General features: G+C 36.1%; 1 protein-coding gene across 5 annotated transcripts in view; it reads right to left on the reverse strand.

Moving 5' to 3' along the window:
• Positions 1–11,206: 11,206 nt before the first annotated feature.
• The window catches only part of PLAG1 (PLAG1 zinc finger), a 39,357-nt gene continuing 31,702 nt past the window's right edge, over positions 11,207–18,861 (reverse strand). For 2 of the 5 annotated variants that reach the window (XM_011359170.2, XM_023530052.1), the window contains 3 exons: positions 16,408–16,506; positions 13,366–13,724; positions 11,207–12,847 (listed from right to left, as the gene is read on the reverse strand). In XM_011359170.2, the coding sequence (XP_011357472.1) occupies positions 11,590–12,847; positions 13,366–13,607 (1,500 nt within the window). In that variant the 5' untranslated portion in view covers positions 13,608–13,724; positions 16,408–16,506 and the 3' untranslated portion in view covers positions 11,207–11,589. The remainder of the gene's footprint in view (positions 12,848–13,365; positions 13,725–16,407; positions 16,507–18,861) is intronic. The other 3 variants (XM_011359172.2, XM_023530054.1, XM_023530053.1) reach the window with 2 other exon arrangements.

Below are 18,861 nucleotides of genomic sequence, written 5' to 3' on the forward strand. Positions count from 1 at the left end.
AAATTTCAAATACTCTTCAACTCAGGGATTCCTCTGTCCTGTAGATTCTTCCTAAAGCATTGTTACTTGTGGTCAAGATCCAGAAACAAAAAGATTGCCCAGTCACATTCTTATTACATGTTTAAATAAATTAATTTAAACATGTTTGTAATCCATGATTATTGTTAATGGATTAGATACAATTAAAAAGTTTTGATGAGTTGCCTTAGTAATGCTTATTTGGAAATTTTTGCTTAATACACTTTATAAATTATATATTTTGCTGAGAGTTTGCACTAATAGTAATAAGCATTTCTCTTACACTCCACAAATCCCTTGGGTATTTCAATGTCTTAACAATGAAGACAGTGACATGATAGTAACATCCACCGGGAAGATAAACATATAAATAGCAATTTAGAGAAGAATAAATATATAAAAATGCTCACTTAAACAAGAATTAGAAAAAAGTAAACAAATGTTGGTTGTTTCTACTATTTTGGAGAGCAATCTAGCAATATTGATCAGAATTTAAGAGGATTTGGAGATTTCAAAATTCTGCCATGTCCTTTGAATCTTACTACATTTTTAGGGGGGTTATTGTTTGTTTTTGGTGACTCAATACATTATCAATTTTTATGTCTCATGAAAATTTCAAAAATACATATTCGGCATTCCTGGATTCCTAATTCTCACACGTGCTGCACACCTGACCGCAGGTTCTGCTCCCACGGCACCTCGCCTCCTGCACGTCCACTGCTGTCCGTGCACTCGTGCTGTCTGAGTTGCTTCTGACAGTCATACCCTGGGCTGGGCCGGGCTGGGCCGTGCTTGGCCCCGTTACTGCTCTCTCTCACTGTTACGCTTACACTAAACAGTTCAGGCATCTATAAGCCTGAATTCTATGAAGATCTTTCACTTGGGACTGGGCGGGCACCAGGAGGGAGTAGTATGGAGGACTGGGGTAGTCCCCTCCCAGCTTGTCCCCCAGTTTTCATTGAATTTCTTCACAACCACGGTACCTCCATTTCACCCACTCACACTGGATCTGCATGCTCTGAGGTCGCTGTGGTGGGGAATGAGTGGAGACTCGGATGTGGTTTGGTGGGCATAGCTGTCCACTTTTGAGACCCAACTCCACGTACCAGACGAAAACAAGGAGGTGTAGTTTCTTAGCAGGATCCTGAGTACACTTTGAATCATTCTGACCAGGGGCAGGGAACCTGCTTACTTTCACTCCTTGGGAACTCACTCTAACAGAATGTAACCGCCACAAGAACATGAACTTGGCCTTGTTCAATACTGTATGCTCAGCGCTTGGAATAGTGCCTGGTGCACGGTAGGTGCCCAATCAACATTTGTAGAATGAAGGAATGAATGAATGGATGGATCCTGTTTGTTAGGGCAGCGAGTGCTGAGCCAGGCTTGCATCAAACCCATTCCCCCAAATCTTACTTGCTGTATTTGATTCCAACCCTGCAATTTATTTCATGTTGATGCCTACAGGGTGCCATGACTACCTTCCCTCTTCTTCCTAACAGAGAATTGGGAGGTCTCTCCAGGTTTCTTTAAAAAGTGGAGCTTCTCTAGCACTGTTTTTGCTCTCAGTTGATCCACAACCAAACTAGATTTTCCAAATCTCACTTCATGGTACCTTGTTACGTGGCTTCACGTAGAAGTCTCCAGTGATTTTACTCGTCTTTTTTGTGCGTGTTTATGTGTGATCAGAACTTGTTATGTAAGCCCCAGCCACTTTTATGACTACCAAATACTCACTGAAGACATCTGTATTCACTGGGTTATCTGTATTTTTTTTTTTTTTTTAATAAAAAGAACACGACTTACTTTCTGAATCCTCCTATGTCAGGTCAGAACTCCTATTTTGTTTGTGCATGTTTGACGACTCCATTGGATTTGGCTCCGCTGACTTCTCTCATCGTTTCGGGTAAGTCTGGTGTCACTTCTGATTGATTCTTTCAAATTGTGGGCATCTGGGATGTAGGCGGTTTTTCTTTTCATTTATCCTCATAATTTCCCCAAATTTTCTTAACCAAAATTGTGGCTTAACCAAATTTTCCTTGTATTTCTAAGTTACTGTTCCACGTATTTTGCTGTTGGGTTATTTGGTGTAAAAATGTTCATTATTTTTTCCTGGTCTTGATGGAAAGGATATTTCTTGGTAATTGTGTCCAGCAAGTGTTGAACTGCTTTTGAGCTTAGGGAAAGCTGCTCACGTCATTTTGGGAGTATCGTCTTCCCAGCTCTCAATCCCCACTTTCTTCTCCCTTCTTGGGTGCCTCAATATTGGCTCTCCGGAAACTGTAGTGGTCAAGTCTGGAGTCAGATAACCTGGTTCAAATCCTGTCACTTCTGAGCAGACACGGGATTTTCCTTATCTTTCCAGAATTTGAAATGTTAAGGTAAAGCATGAGACTTTTAAGAAATTTCTGCTTGCAGCCTCGCATGTTAAGCATGCTTCTCCCTTCAACTAGGGCCGGTTCCAGTGGGAAAACTTGATGCCTGAAAGCAGAGAGCTTGAGACCTGGGCCCTGGTCTGAGCTGTGTGGCCTTGGACAACAGGCTTAGTTCCCTGGACTCAGCTGTAAAGGTGCAATGGGTGGTGGGGGTGGGGTAACTTCACAGGTCTGTTTTAGTTGTAAAGTTTGGTTTTGATGTTTTTTTAAAGAAGAAATTGATTTTCACTGCCTGTGTAGAATACCTTTCAGAGGCTTTTTATTCACTGGCCCAATTGCTAAGGAGAAAAGGCTAATTAAAAACTAAGTACGGCCTAAGGAGATTTCAAAATGATAATTTCTGTTGTGAGAACTTATCATAGTACTTGATGAAAATCTTAAGAATTCTACCTACTGATGCCTGTATCTAAATAATCACACTTCCAGATATTTTAGACAGAGCAAAAGCCTTTGTGGTTAGAGCTTTTGAAGTACAAAGTTACAAGAATCAGCATTCTCACAGTTTCTCTGGTTGTGGTCCATCGCAGTAAGAGCACTTTGTTCTTTAGAACAAAAATAACCTGAGTGTTAAAATTATATTTATAAAATTTTCTAGAGTTAAATTTCGAAAGTGTTTCTTTTTAAAAATGTATCCTCAATATTAAGATGGTTGAGAAAGATGAGAACCATTTTTGTCCTTCAGCCAACAAATGTGTGTGGATTATGTGCCATGTGAAGGGAACTAAATGGACAAATGCTTAGAAGATATATGTCCCTGGAAAGATCTAATAAGCTATAAGAAATGTTCATAGGCAGAATAAGTTACCTTTCGGTGGGTGAGGCTGGGGAAGGTATTGTGAAGGGAGAGCTATCACTGAGAAAGGGCTGGAGGATGGGTAGGGTGTTGGTCTGCGGAATTCACCGGCAGGAACAGAGAAAGAAAGCATTCCAGGGATTGAGAACAGGACAACTGAAGGCAAAAGGATGAATAAGCACAAGGTACAGTCACTTCATATGAAAATGACAGAGAAAGAGGAGGAAACGGGCAGACACAGTGAAGAATGGAAGAGAATTTCCAAGATTCTTCAAGTCACTGACTAGTAGTCACCCGAAGCTCTCTTCGTAGAGTTTAGAAATAAAGACTGAAATATTATATGAAAGAACTTATGACAGAAAATATAACAGTAAGCAACACTTCACTATAGAAGAGGGTCATTTAACTTAGAAACCAGGGGATGTGCTGAATGCATCTGTTTGAAATCTTTAAATAGAGTGATCTTCAAATGCTTATAAGGGTGTATACTGATAACCATTCTGGGGTGGGAAAAGCTGACATACCGTAAAATCTTGAATAGGGCATGGCTTAGGCTATTAACCTACTTACACAATGAACATTCCTAGGGCATGAAAATCTGGTTACAGGAACCGTCCTAGAAACGTCATCAGGTGTGAGTGAATACTAACAGATTAATTATGTATTTCTAGAAACAGCAGTTTACTAGCATCATTCCAATGAGACTACCAGTTGCACTGATAGCACTTTCAAAGGGGCCCCAAGCAAAAAGATTAAAGTTCTCTAATTACAAATGGGACAAACCAAAAGTTAATCTTTTCCTCCGACCCCAAAATTCTAACACATAAAACAGAAAACTTCCATAGCTTATGTGAGGAGCCAGTATACGTCTGCCCTTCATCCCCTCAGAACCCCAGGGCCTTGACCGATGTATAATTATCAATGGTCTATATGCTTATTTTCAAATAGGATTCAATTACAAATGTTTCCACTTGTGCATTTATAATAAACATTGGTTTACATTTCAAGTATGCCTCTTTGAGTAAAGCAAGATTAGCCTGTTTACATTTTTTAAAAGGAAAATTTGGTCATTAGAAAAACCAATGCCATCTGCAATAATGACAGCCAAAGTAACAGTACAGAGAAGGAGAGCCTGAGAACTCCTTTATGAATACTATCTCCATTAAGCACTGTGCTCTTTCTCTTTTCTAAAGCAGGCAGAATCTGGGAATTTAGGTTCTGTGCCATAAGTGTATCAGAGAGAAAAAGATTTCCACTCCCTTCAAAGTAGAACCAGCAGGTCTAAAGAATCATAGTTGTCACTAGCTGTATTAGTCAGGGTTCTCCAGAGGAACAGAACTGATAGGATGCGTACATACAGAGATTTAAGAACTGTGACCATGGAGGCTGACAAGATTGAAATCTGCAGGGCAGGCCAGCAGGCCGGAGACCCAGGGAACAGTCCGAAGGAAGGATTCCCTCTTGCTTGGGAGAACTCGGTCCCGTAAGGCCTTCTACTGATTGGAAGAGGCCCACCCACGTATGAAGCGTAATCTGTTTTATTTAAAGTCAACTGATTGTAATGATCACATCTAAAAAATACCTTCACAGTAACATCTAGACTGGTGTTTGGCTAGACTACACATCTAGTCTGGGTACTGTGGCATAGCCAAGTTGACGCATAAAATTAACCATCACACTAGCCAAGAGTCAAACATCTTTAGAGCATAAAGATTTATTATTGATCTTTGTGTTTAATAGAACGCAGGTGATGTCAAAACATTTTGAGTTTTTAATTTTAGGCTGAAATCACCAACATTTGACCATTTTTGATCTTATAAAAAAGGGTAACAGGGTATATAGCTCAATACAACAGTGAGGCTTTCCCGCAGCTGCGTTGATGCTGCCATCTTCGCTAGGATGCTTGATTAGGAAACAACCTTCTTTCTATAAAGCTGGCTTCTTTGGAACACCCTTAAGAGTTGGCACAAAGCAGTGCCTTTCGCTTAAGCAATGTTTGTTGAATAAATGTTCGATTAAGGAAGCGTGACAACAAAACTCAAGCAGTCCATAGCCAGACTTAACTTTTCCTCCCCTTAATAGTAAACCACAAGTACAAACTTTTCATTTAACAATAACGTGAATTAAAGTCTTTTAGCCCCACTGGGTCTATGATGCAATAAACAAACTGCATTTCTAATTACTTTTCCATAAGAGAGATTATACCTTAAGTGAATTAATCCCAAACATACTTATTCAGAGTATTCTAACTATATAAAGCAAAAGCATTTTCATTTTACAAACAGTCCTTGAAATATTTCATATGCATGAATTTAAGTAAAAATGCATTTAGCGGCGTTAATGCTAAGAATAAACAAAGAAATACTTTTAATTTGCTGGAATTAGCATGTGAAAAGAGAAATCGCCAGCATTAGAGTTACTGTTCATTTTCTTTACTTGCCTGAACTTAGGAGCGCCTGAGAACAGGAAAGCCAAAAAGGTAAAGGAGAAACTTTTCCATCATACATACTGAAAGCGGTACTACAAGATACATAAAACATTATTCATGTAATTGGTTCCTGGACAGATTATTAAACATCCAGAATAGCTCTTTTTGAAGCTGCATCACTGTTTAACTGTTGAGTTTTAGACGAAATGATATGTTTGTTGTTTTGGTCCAGATGAATTGTCAAGAGGGGGTTTTCAGCAAAATTTTAGACAAACAGCCCAGGGGAACTTCTAAAAAGATAATTTATAGTACTGACAGTAAGGATTAAAGGAATGCTCAATGCCAACTTGATCTCATGAACAAGAAGCATTAGCAATTCACACATTCTGATGGCCTTTTTGGAATTCTTTTTTGAATTCTCACCTGCATTAAAGTTTTGATGCATCATGTTTTGCTATTTTATTTACAATTTCTATCCTTCCTTTAAAGGTACAAAAATTTTTAGAAAAACAAAAACAAAAAAGAAACCCTAGAATTTTACATTTCATTTCAATAACTATTGTTTTAAAGCCAGCTATTAGGATTTTGTATTTATCAAGTGAGAAAATATTTAAAATTCAAAGTGAAGGAAAAAAATGTATACCAAATAGAAATTTATCATCTATTAAAATTTCAGGAAGATCTACATTATCTAAAGCCATTCTGTAATTTTATTCATATATTTTGTGGAGTTCACATATCTTTTTCTTACAGCAAACATAACACTGTAGGCCACAAGAAGCTGCAGTACTATTGTTTAATTAGCAGCAAATTAATATTTTATGTCTGGGTAACTGGACAATAAATAGCCTGCTTCTTTGGATGTGGATGTTTAAAGTGTAGCATCACTGCAGCTTCATAACGTGACTGCTATTTTACAGAGCTTATACACACAAAAAAAATATGGTCTTTGTCTATATTTTATACAAATAAAACAGTAGTTTGTGAATACATTTTTAAGTACATGATATACATGATAAGCCACTTGATTTCCCAATATCACAGAATAGCGATTTTAAATGCAATAAAAATATACAAAATTCAGGTGGAATGCAGATTTTTTTTTTTCTATTTTGACTCAAAACTTTATCATTAGAGCATTTTTAGAGTACTAGTCCAACACTTTTTCATCAGCTAAAATACAATTTCAGCAGTCCAGCTTACGTTCAGGCACAATGCAATCCATCTTCTAATGGATTCTCAGTTTTTGTTAAATTCAAAGGGCCGTTAGTTAACATACAGCATGTTCTTCACTCCACACCATATTACAAAGCCCACTTTTGAGTTACAGTCACCTTGTGGATAAAAGCTGGTTTGTTCTGGTAACATTTGCACGTCCAAGATGTCCTTTTTGCAAGTGCACACGAATACATTGTGGTGGGTGGTGTAAAAGTCTGTTAATGACGAGTTAAGTCACAGTATAAAAATATATTGTACACCTTTACACCTAATGAAGTCCTTTTTTCCTATGGATAAAAAAATATGACTGACCGAGACGGAGAAGTCTGTAGCACCATGAAGAGTTGTATCCCAAGTTACATTAGCAGCATGATCCAACATAATATTGAAGGAGTGTTTCTGAGAAGACAGACATTCATTCTGGTTCATCTGTACCACTGAAGCTTATACAATGAAGTGTTTTATACATTAGCAATAGTTCTGTCATTTCTAGAGCTAGACAACAACAAAAGACACTGCCTTCCATCCTCAGAGGGTTGATAACGTTGTAAAAAGGGGTGAGGGTGACCTAAGCGTGCCTTTATATTGGTAGTGTCACCTTGTTCTATATGATCAAAAAGGAGCTCTGTATGGGTTTTTAACACAAAACTACACAACTTATGTGGATCTATGTAATCATAACAAGCTATCTGTGTTGTCGACATGGCTCTGACAGTGAGAAAAAGAAGATGAAGTCAACTTAGGCACTCATTTGTCAGAGATAACAGTCTTCCACTGCTAATGAAGAATACTCAACACTTAAAAGATCTCCTCCAACGCCACATGGATCTCAGTAGGCTAGAAGCAACTTGGGTGAACTGGTTTTTAAATTTACATACTGGGAAGACAGTGTGTTTTGAGACACGTAAACCTTGTAAAAAAATAAACCATTGTAAAACCTTATGAAAAGACACACACTGATTCTGTGCAATATAGCAAATTGATAAGAAAACACTGTAAAAATGTACCTGTTTAGAATACCATCTACGATTTTGAACACAAAGCATTATATATCAAAGGCCTACATATATATCATCTAATGGCACTTGAAACAAATTATAATGTCTTAAAATAAAAGGCATAACCTATAAGAAAGTTTCTGTAAAGGTTTAGATTCGTTTTGAAAGTGCTATATCTTGTAATATGTGTAGTATAGAGGTTGACCAAGCTCTATTTAAAAAAAAAAATATTGGCCTATATATGAGTATTGCTTACTAGATGAATGATCCTGAAAATATGTACTCTTCAACATTCATTATTAGCTTAATAAAGCAATCAGCTCTGGCTCATGTTTCAGTCAGTATATGGTTTTTAAAAACCGCTACTGTCCAAAATAACACAATATATCACTATATTCCACAAATGACTAATAATAATAAAGCACAAGCAACAAATAGGCAAAAATACATAGTTTGGAAGAAACACTAAATGAAATTTAAAAGTTGCACAAAGAGTGGTGCATGATCAGCCAGGACAACTGAAGTTTTAAAAAATGAAACCGGGTAATAGGATTTGCAAATGCAAATTTTAACAGTGACCAATGATAAAGATGATATTAGCATACATCAGTGAATAATATTGCTTACTGTGCCAATATCCTTCCACAGTCATGCTTCCATGCCTGGTGATGTAATTTGTACGCACATGTTGTGGAAGTTCAAACTGAATGATGTTCAATATCTTGTCTGAGGTCCAAATTCTAAACTGAAGTATTTTTATTTAATGATAATCTTTTTTTTTTTTTTTTTTGACCAAGCAAAGGCACTATGAGAAATTTCAAGGATGATGATTCTGGCCACCAGAGAATGAAAACAGCATCAGCAATAATTATTTTTAATCGTATCCAGTTGATATAAGAATGTCGATTTTTTTTCTAAGAAAAAAAAAGGGCCAATTCTGTTACATCCTTGTTAAACCATTGTGCAATTAAAATAAACGAGTCTGTCTTATCGTTAAGAGAAATTCTCTCAGAAAGGGGTTTAGTGACCACTACGGTCAATTTTAAAAACAAATTAGCTGAATTCCCTCTTACTTGGAAGTATTATTTCAAGTCTGTGGGGCAGCGACAGGCAAAGAGGTGTATATGTGAAAATCAAGACTCCACAGTTTTAACACTGGTGCCCTGACACATGTACCTCCATGTATCCAAATTCCATGCAGGGTGAGAATTAGTCTAAAAACGTAGATACATACATGGCGCCATTCCCCATTTCCAAAATGCTTTAATAAATCCTGGTACTCCCTTTTTTATGTTATTAGCAGTGAAATACAGTCGACTAAGGCCAACATCTCAGTTCACTAATTTGACTTCAACAAATTTTAGATAAAATAAAGTAGTGCTTCCACACTTGTATTTGTGATTTCTATTTAAAAATAGGTTTTCTATTTATTTGTGCTCTGTCACCAAATTTCTATTTTCCATTTTTTAAAATGGTGATTAAAGCAATATTGAACGCTAATCATTCAACTAATGATTTAGGTAAGCAATCTGTTTCATAGAAACTAAAGGAAGCAGTAACAAAGCAGAGCTAAAAGCCTACTTTCAGAGCAAATAGTCTCCTAATCAAAAGCTTAGGAGCAGTTTGAAAAAAATTTTAAATGTATTTCCTTATTAACATATATAATTTTAATGCCTTTGGAACACTTTTTTTTATAAAATGTAATTTTTAATAATAAAATTTAAATACTTAAGTATAAAAACTACTGCTCCTAGGACTTAAAAAAAATAGGAGCATGATAAAATATCAGGAGCCAAAGTTCCTTAAGAGAGCAACTTTGATTCTATGAAGTGCGATGTCTCTCTGTATGTGTGTTATATATATAGTGAAACCCCCATTTACATTATTACAATTTACATTCCTCCACAAATTATACTACTCCCCAATATTTTAAATAACGCATTATATTCGGTAATCTGCACTCATTTTTGGAAATTCTTGGTAAACATCGCAATCTGCAGTGATAACTGGCCCTCGGAAAAGGAAAAGAAACTTCCACATAGGGCTGAGTGCTCAAAAATATTTTTCTTTTTTTTTCTTTAAAGAGATATATAATCTATAAACCTTCCCCTTGCCCCACACCTGCCCCAATGGACAGGCTCCCAAAATAAGGTGTTAACAAGTGCTTAATAGACATGTTTCTTAGGTTGATGTCCCAACTGATAATTACAAAAAATATAAATTGACCTTTCAGATTGTGGTGGTTGTCTAATGTGAAGAAAGCCCATAATAATTATTTTATTCAGTGAACACAATATTCTTGATTATTTTCAAATTAACTAATATAGTGCTTGTTTTACTTTTTCCCCCCTTAAAAATGTAACTTATTTGCAACATTCCCTGCATTTCCCAGAGAGGTGTAAAAGTGGGGTTTTACTGTATATATTTTTAGCCAATTTTAAACTTTGTGGTCATTCCTCAGATAGTTCTCTCTAACGCATTTCACTTTACATTCTCCATCTGAAAATAGTAAGGAAAGACGAATTAACACTGAATAAGAAAGATAACATGGGGCAGGACTGTTTTGTTTTCCACTTTTGGCTCTGAAGGGAAAGAAAACTGTATCAAATTCAGCCGCAAGTGATGTAAGCCATAAGCTTTTACTTCTAAGGAGTCTAGTTTCCAACCCTGGCAACAGGGGGCACGACCCCTAGGCAAGTCCCCAAGTTGAACTGTGTGCTTCACATCCATCTTCCTGCTTAGGATGTCTATCACACCATATAAGCTGAGACAGCCCACTCTGGGATAAAGACGCCTAACATCTGTGCTCCGCAATGGCTCTAGATTCTGGACTAACTGTGGACTGACAATGCAAATAAAATTGCTGGCTGTACTTGACCCACCCTTTGGCCTTGAAAGGTAGAAAAGAGTGAAGAGATATATCTATATACTGACTCTGAAGACTCCGATGCCATATATGTTAGTATTACTAAATGGAAAGAGAGCAAGTTAAACGTGGCAAAATATCCTGTGTACTACTTTAAGGCCAACTATTAAGTAACATGGAATGCCGTGTCACCTCGCTAGGAGTCTTTTTGCTATAAATACTGGTGCTTTAAGTTTTGTTTTCCTTATATGTGCACAATAGAGAGCAAATATTTGAGCCAGACAATAGCAAGTCTTCAAAATATACTGACCTGAAATTATGGTATATCTAAGAAATACGTTATCCCTCCAAACCGGATTCTTAATTCGTATGAAATATTTGATTATGAATCCATTTAGAGGCTAGTAAAAATATAAAAACTCTTAGGTTATTTATACACATTTTAGAAAATTTACATTCTATTGCAATTCTTTTTAATGAGCCAAATGTCAAAAGGTAGAGCCATTGTTATTGAACAAATATGAAAATTCTAAGATCAAAAAGTACTTTCAATGTAAGATTTGTAAGACTTTACAAATGTAATGGCTTTCCTATATGAAAAATAATCTTTAAGATATGACAATTGGCAGTGAATCAGGACAAAATACCCAGGTAAACATAACTGAACACAAATGGTTCCAAAGCTAGTTTCTATATTATACTGGCTTAATGAAAATAGGTACTATACAAAAGCAGAAACTTTTATACTGTCTTAAAGTAGGCACTAAAATAAAAATGGCCATCTAAGGCAGGGCTACATGTACGTTTCTGTAATAAACTCCCGTTTTGGGACCCTACTGGAAAGCCTGATGGAATCGTGGTAGGGTGGTGCTTGTGCTTAAACCACTGGTGAAAGCTGCTGACAGTGAGTGCAGAGACCCCAGACCTACACTGTTTGCAGGTTCCTGAAGATCCTGCGTTTGTGAGGGCAGCTGAGACACAGAAGAATGCGCTTCTTCTTGGGAATAGCTCATTCCAAGGCTCCCCACTGATATAGGATTATAGGAAGGGCCATTTAATGGTATGAAATTAAACAACTGAGAAAAATCCAATGCTGGTGTGTTTAGGGGGTCGCTGATAGAAATAGAGCTTTTCGACAGGGAGACGTCCCCTGTGCTATCATCGAGGGATCCGATCTGTGGATCCAGCCCTAGTTTAGATGACGATGCTTGAGAATCCTGGGATGAAGAGGGCGCGCCACCTTGCAGCTCCATCAGATAACTCTCAATTTCCCCCTTTAATGGCTGTTCTTTTTCCGGAATAGAAATTGCGTATGAGGTAGAACTGAATGGGTATTTGAAAGAAAGGTGGTGAGAGGGATGAACGGCATCCATATCTAGTGGGCACGTCATCCCTAAAGGTAAGGTTGTGATCATTTGGTGGGCAGATCCCGAGCTCTGCATGGACTGAAATGGAGTGTTATAGAGGTTTAGCTGCAAAGTGTTTGTAAATGGCTTTGATAACAGTTCACTGGAAGGTAAGGACATCACCGGAAGGAGCTCATCTTTGATAGGCACAGAAACATTACAGGTAAATGGATCCAGGAAATCCACTGGTTCTGTTTTGACCTTCAGAAGTTCCTGATTGTGACTCTTCTTCATATGTCGAGTCAGGTGATCCTTTCGCCCAAATCTCTGTGCACAATACTGACAGAGGAAGTCCTTTCTTCCGGTGTGCACCACCATGTGTCTCCGGACATCTTTCCGTGTGTAGAACCGGCGATCACAATGCTCGCACTGGTGCTTTTTCTCTTTAATCCCTCCAGACGACTTGCCTGCATGAGATTTAAGGTGCTCCAGCAGCACTCCTGTGCTTTCGAAAGTCTGCAAACAGACCTTGCAAGTGAGGTCACCACTTGTTGCAGCATGCAAGGCCAAGTGACGTTTGAACCCAAGTTTGGTATTGTAGTTCTTGCCACATTCTTCACACTTAAATGTCTCTTTGTTAGGGTCATGTGTATGCAAGTGATTCTTCAGGTGATCTTTTCGGTGAAACATTTTCTCACAATAATTACACTTGTGGGTTTTCTCAGGAGAATGAGTAGCCATGTGCCTTTAAACACAGATATATTCTGTAAGTATCGTGACAAAAATGGTATGTATTCACTTTTCAAATGGAAGCTAATCTACTAAGCTAAAACAGAATCTCCCTAATAATGGACAATTTTAAACTCGATATATAACTACAAGGATAGTTAATATACCTAAATACTGCAGAACTTGAGCCATTTAAGTTGCCACTTTAGTTTTCACTGTCTGGTTTTTAGCTATTATTACAAAAGCAAATGAGCAAGGCTGAATATACTCACGTAAACGCCATACCTTTTCTTGTAATTTCTTTGTACAAATGGAAATTCTACACTCATTAAGCATTTCATTTAAAAAAATCCAAAAACTAACACATAAAAGTATGTGATTTAGAATACTAAAGCTAGCCAACGTCTAATATACTTAACATTTCCTTTCTGCAAATCAGCTAAAAAATGTGTATACAAATATATACGTTTACAATGGCTTCACACGGCCAACATCTTAGAAAATATAATCTGAAAGACAAATAGAGTTTAATACCTTTGTAATTTGTACTTAGAAACAAAGGCCTTGGTGCAGTCTTGTTGTATGCACTTGTAGGGCCTCTCTCCTGTGTGAGAGTAGGAGTGAACCTTTAATTTCTCAACACTGTTAAAGGCCTTGTCACACAGTTGGCAAGGAAAGTTTTTTCTTGGTTTGGTTTCACCACGCTTACGTTTCCCTGAAGGGACTTTCTGGGTATCTCTTACTTCTGACAAATCACCAGGAATGACAGTGGCCATCGCAGCCTAAACCAGGCCTTCTTGTTGGACACTTGGGAACTGCCCAACTCCACTAAATGATTTAGCTTTAGGTGGCTTCTCAAGTTTCATGTGGTCGTAAAAGAAAGCAAAAAGGGACTGGAAAAAAAAATAAGAAACAACTAGTTTGTAACTAAATTTAATTTTTAAAATTTTATTTGCTATGTGATGCTTTTGAATTAAAAAAGAAACCATAAAATGGATTCAGCTGGTCTAATGTAATATCTGTAGGTTTCTTTATATTTGTCAAAATACACATTAATGCATTGCTCAGAATGAACAGTTCACACATCTCTTAAAATTCCACTCAACGAATGCTGTATTAGGGAAAGCGGTAGCAATTTCAGAAGCTCGCAGGAAGCATCAAAATAAGACACTAATCTTCAAGGCACTTAAGTATTTTCCCAATGAAGCATGGTTTTAACAGATCTTTCCATTAGTTGTATTTATAGTTTTTCTTTGTTTTTAGTGTCTTGTTTTTGATTTTTATGCCATCATAGAATAAACAGAACTGTGAATTATGAAAACACAAAAACGAATAAACATGACACTAAAAGTGGCATTATTAAACTTTGATTTTTTACAAGGGACTAGAGAACAACTTTTACAAGGGACTAAAATCCTAAACATGTTTCCGCAAATATTTCAATGTCTAAAAATCATTTTAATTTGTGCAAGTTGGCTCTAGTCACCCTCTATGTTATAGGAAAACTAAATCTAAATAAGCAACTGAAAACTCTTTTAGGCACCTTGTGAACGATTTAGTCCATGGAAAATATCCTTAATGCACAGACACCAGAGGCCTAAAAGAGTTGAGTGCAGCAATCAAAGAGAAAATTTACTCTTTATACCAGTGTCATCACACGCAGAGGAATTTCTGAGTCAAGAGTAGAAATGACTTATCTTCATAACAAATATACATTCTTGAAATGGCAAAACCTTTCGATGTTATGTTAGTTGAGGATCATGGCTCCTTGTCATTTGGATGGAAGAAGGATTTGGTTGAAGTAATTTTCCTCACTGATTTTCGCATCATAGAAAATGATTCTGTTCACTGGGCAGACTGAGGTTAAGTGGATGAGCCAGAGTGATCAGCCTAGCCCCAAAAGCGGAGGGGTCAGTCTTTGACACATCTGTAACCATGTGCAGTAAACCAGTGGGACTTTTGGCCTAGAGCACAGTACCTGGCAAGGATGCACATTATGGAGGCGTTTCAGGTTGTAAAAACACGTGTCAGAGTTTCAATTCATTATCAGTGCTTTGAGAAAGAATGAAATGAACATACTGTATTGCAGAGTGTATCTACTTAAACACAAAATTTGTGGGCAAGAGATTGTCGATATTATCAGCTGTATTTCTCAGAGTAAGAAACCAACCCCTGCAAGATTCAATTGATATAAAAGAGTTAAATGATTCCTCAAGGTTCTGAAGGCTAGTCCAGCAAGGTACTTTCAGGAGACACAGAAATAATACCTACAATCTCTTTTAAGAGGATCTGATTTTTAAACAGAAAACTGAATGTGGCTAAATGACTGTTATCAGTTACTAATCTATTTGATTTTTCATCCTATTATATACTCAGAAAATAAAAAAAAACAGTTTATGTTAACTTGTCTTTTGGCATGAGACTGACACTTATTTGCCTTCACAAGCTGGAGGTATGTTACTTTCGCAGATTCGTTTTACTTTTTTTTTACTAAATTTAACCTACATTTTTGTAAAATTAAGAGTATGTTACAATAGATCCTATTATATGTTAATGCAGAGGCTGTCACTAAACAGGCAAAATAAAGCAATTATCCACTCATTTGCTTAAAATGTAAAGCGTGTGGGTAAATCAATCCGTGTTTGGTTCATGTTGTCTTTTCTTCATTGGTTGGTAGACACGGCAAGGTTCCCTCATGTTGTTCATATTGTCTAAGTCTCCTCTGCAGCTTAAAAGTTACACTAACCAATTAATGAAAAGGACATTACTAATGCTAACCCAGTATGTCTCCTCTGGTTTTAGATCAGATTTTGAATCTCAAGGATCTGTTCTTTTCCTGTTATATTCTCATTTGAGAGACAGCTTTTCTGCCTCTTTCAGAAATATCTACACAGTTATTCCACTGTAACCAGTAATGACACTGTAAATTGGTATAAAGCATTTGCCAAGGCAGGAAAAAAGAGCAATTTTGACTATCTGATTTCCTAACATGATGCTTTCATGCTCCTATTTAGAACACTGTGGGAAACAAGCTGACACATTTTCTACTGTCATATCAACACAGAATACAAAGAATCTAAATCTCTGTATATAACTAATATCTGAAAATATTTCAAAGACTGGTCATATTTGTCATTAAGATGAGATTCAACCATAAAGGGCAGAGAATTCTAGTCAAGAAAGATGGTAACTTCCAAGTTATTGAAAAAATATTTATAAAAAGTACATCATAAAACAATATACAAACATTTGATTATATAAAAATTGGTGATACTCAATAAGTAACAAATGAATTCTATTATCTTTGGATGTACATACTGAGCAATGAAGAACTGCAGATTTCAAATATTACACTTTTCTAAGACCAGCTGAAATTTTTTCATAGCTAATAATATCTTTTAATCTCAATATATTACAAAACTCAAATTAGTTATAGGTGCATTTAAAACTAAAGGATAAATACAAGGCTGTGAGTTCAATATCGAATAAAAGTCCTCCACATTCACAATATGCATATCAATCAGATACTTTAAGGAAACATGCACAGAACTATAGTGATTTTTGTTCAATGCATACCTGATGGCAGATAGAAAAAGCCTCAGACCTTGATCTTAGCCAGTCCCATTGACTCTTCGTGGAAGAGAGCAGAATCCAGTCCTTCCCATTTTGGACAATCTATGAAACAAAAAATAAGAATGGACTACACTCTAAATGGAACTGGTACGTGAATGATGGAAAATAAAGGATAAAGGAATTGCAATTTCATGGCACATGCTTACATTCCATACTCTGCTGACAAGTCATGCATTAATTTTCACCAATTGCAAATTTTTATTAGTTCTAAGCACATTTACATGACCAAATAAATGCAGAAAAAGTAAAACAGTATTACCTATATAAACGGCATTTTGTGATGCTGAATGACTCCCTACTTCTTTCCCAAATTTAATTTGTTAAAATCTAACTTGCCTACTGAGAAAAATGGATGCAAGGGTTACTATTCGTAAACCAAATGAATCAAAATTTCACTAAGCTTAATATGGAAGAGACAAACTCAGTTATTTCTTGAAGAGAGTGCACAGGAAACGTCACCCAAGAACAGCAGCCGCCCGATGACAGCATCTCACATGCCCGTACTGCACACACTTGTGCAACTTGGGCTTGTTACCTGCAGTACCTGCCAATTTATCTCTCAGAATGCTGTAAGGATTGCTGAAATGCAGCAATAACTCTGCTCTTTAGATTTCAAAAGCATGCAAGGGAAGTTAAATATAAGTTTGCTACAGAAGGGGATGTCAGGAAGAAAGCATCATTTGGTTTTAAGAGATCAGTGTTAAAAAAAAAATCTTAAAATATCTTAAAAATGCCTATTAGTAGCATGATCTTCAGTAGACTAAGAACATGCATAGAGAAAAAAAATGTTAATAATTCTTGATTGTACAAGTAAATGTGAAAAGAATAATGGCCAAAAAGTAGGAAAAACCAAACAAAAACAAACAGAATTATCTACTATAGAGAGTACAGGGCACAGAAAGCTTAGTAAACTCTGAATTCTTTAAAGATGAGCATTCAGAATCATGATTATAAGAACTTGAGAGGGATGATATGAATCAAATAGTTAAAATACAGTAAGAAAAGGATTCACAAATGACAGATTAAATAAAAATAACTTTACTTAATGTTCTAAACACAGATCTAATTTCCCCTGAAATGAAATTTGTGCATATTTTAAGAATCTGATGATGTGTAAATAAAATATTTAATAGAGGACATTCAAGCATCATTACAAAAATACTAAGGGTATATTTGAAAGCAGCATTATTCTCATAGTTTAAAAGACAAGAAAAATAAAAAATTTAGACTAATAAAAGATATATAAAAAGTTAAAGCAAAAGCTCCATTCTTTGTAAAGCACAGGACATGCATAAATGGAAGAGCTGAATTCTGCACATCAAAATTGCAAAACAATAAAATTAACTTTGTAAATACTTACTTGCCCAGGGCACATACTGAGATTTTGGCAGGGTAATTAAGAATATGAAAGTCTGTTTTGTGTATTCTGTTATTTTAATAATATAAATACCTTACAAGTGTAGTGTTCCCATCTCTATTACCTCCCTGGGATTCAATGGACTTGAGAGGTGGACACATTTATCATCACAGCCATTTTAAGGTGAGAGGCCCAGAGAAGCTGAACATCTTGACAGCATATATATGGTCAAGCATATGTGGTCGAAAAGGAGCTTATACCCTAAAACTCCTTTTTCACTCTTATTAGACTGCATTCTAGGAGAAGGGCAGGTTGGCAAACCAATTTACAAGTAGATACATCTTGTCATTAAACATAAAAGAGTGGAGGGCAGTGCCTAATATCTCTATCAGAGCTGCCAACATGACCAGCAAAGAGAAACAAATTTAAGATTTAAACAGCATCTTTTAATAAAGACAGTTTGCAAAGTAAATTTTAAATATTTTAAGCAACAAGTTACAATAATAACTTCTATATCTGTCTCATGGATAGAGATTTGGGTAGAAAAAAAATCTAAAACCAAAGTTGACTAGTAAACAATAAATTCATATATTTTTTCTTCTTTTCCTGACCAATATAAATTTTACTGCATCTCAAATACATTCATAAAAATTTTATTTATGCTGTCGATTGGCCTTTATAAAAATCCTTTAGAGTTGAAGTATTTCAATATAGTTTAAAATTATGCATCTTGATTTGAAATAGTACAATAGTCTATAAATTACCCATAACATATTTTACAGTCTAAAATGAAATCATAAATAAAGCAATCATTTTCATGCATTTTATCACAAAACATAATTCCAACCTATTTAGAGTTCTTACGAGTGGCCGTGTAATTTCAAAAAAAATGCTAATTATTTCCCCAAACAAAGGAAACCAGAAGCTGGTTCGAGATCATTATTATTTGGCTTGATAGAACAAATATAAAAAATACAGTATGCATTTATATAATCCTAACTGAAATGTCAACTAAAATTAATTGTGAATTCTCTTTTATA

The sequence above is a fragment of the Pteropus vampyrus genome, unplaced genomic scaffold (assembly GCF_000151845.1).
Source record: "Pteropus vampyrus isolate Shadow unplaced genomic scaffold, Pvam_2.0 Scaffold45, whole genome shotgun sequence".
In the NCBI taxonomy this organism is placed as follows: domain Eukaryota; kingdom Metazoa; phylum Chordata; class Mammalia; order Chiroptera; family Pteropodidae; genus Pteropus; species Pteropus vampyrus.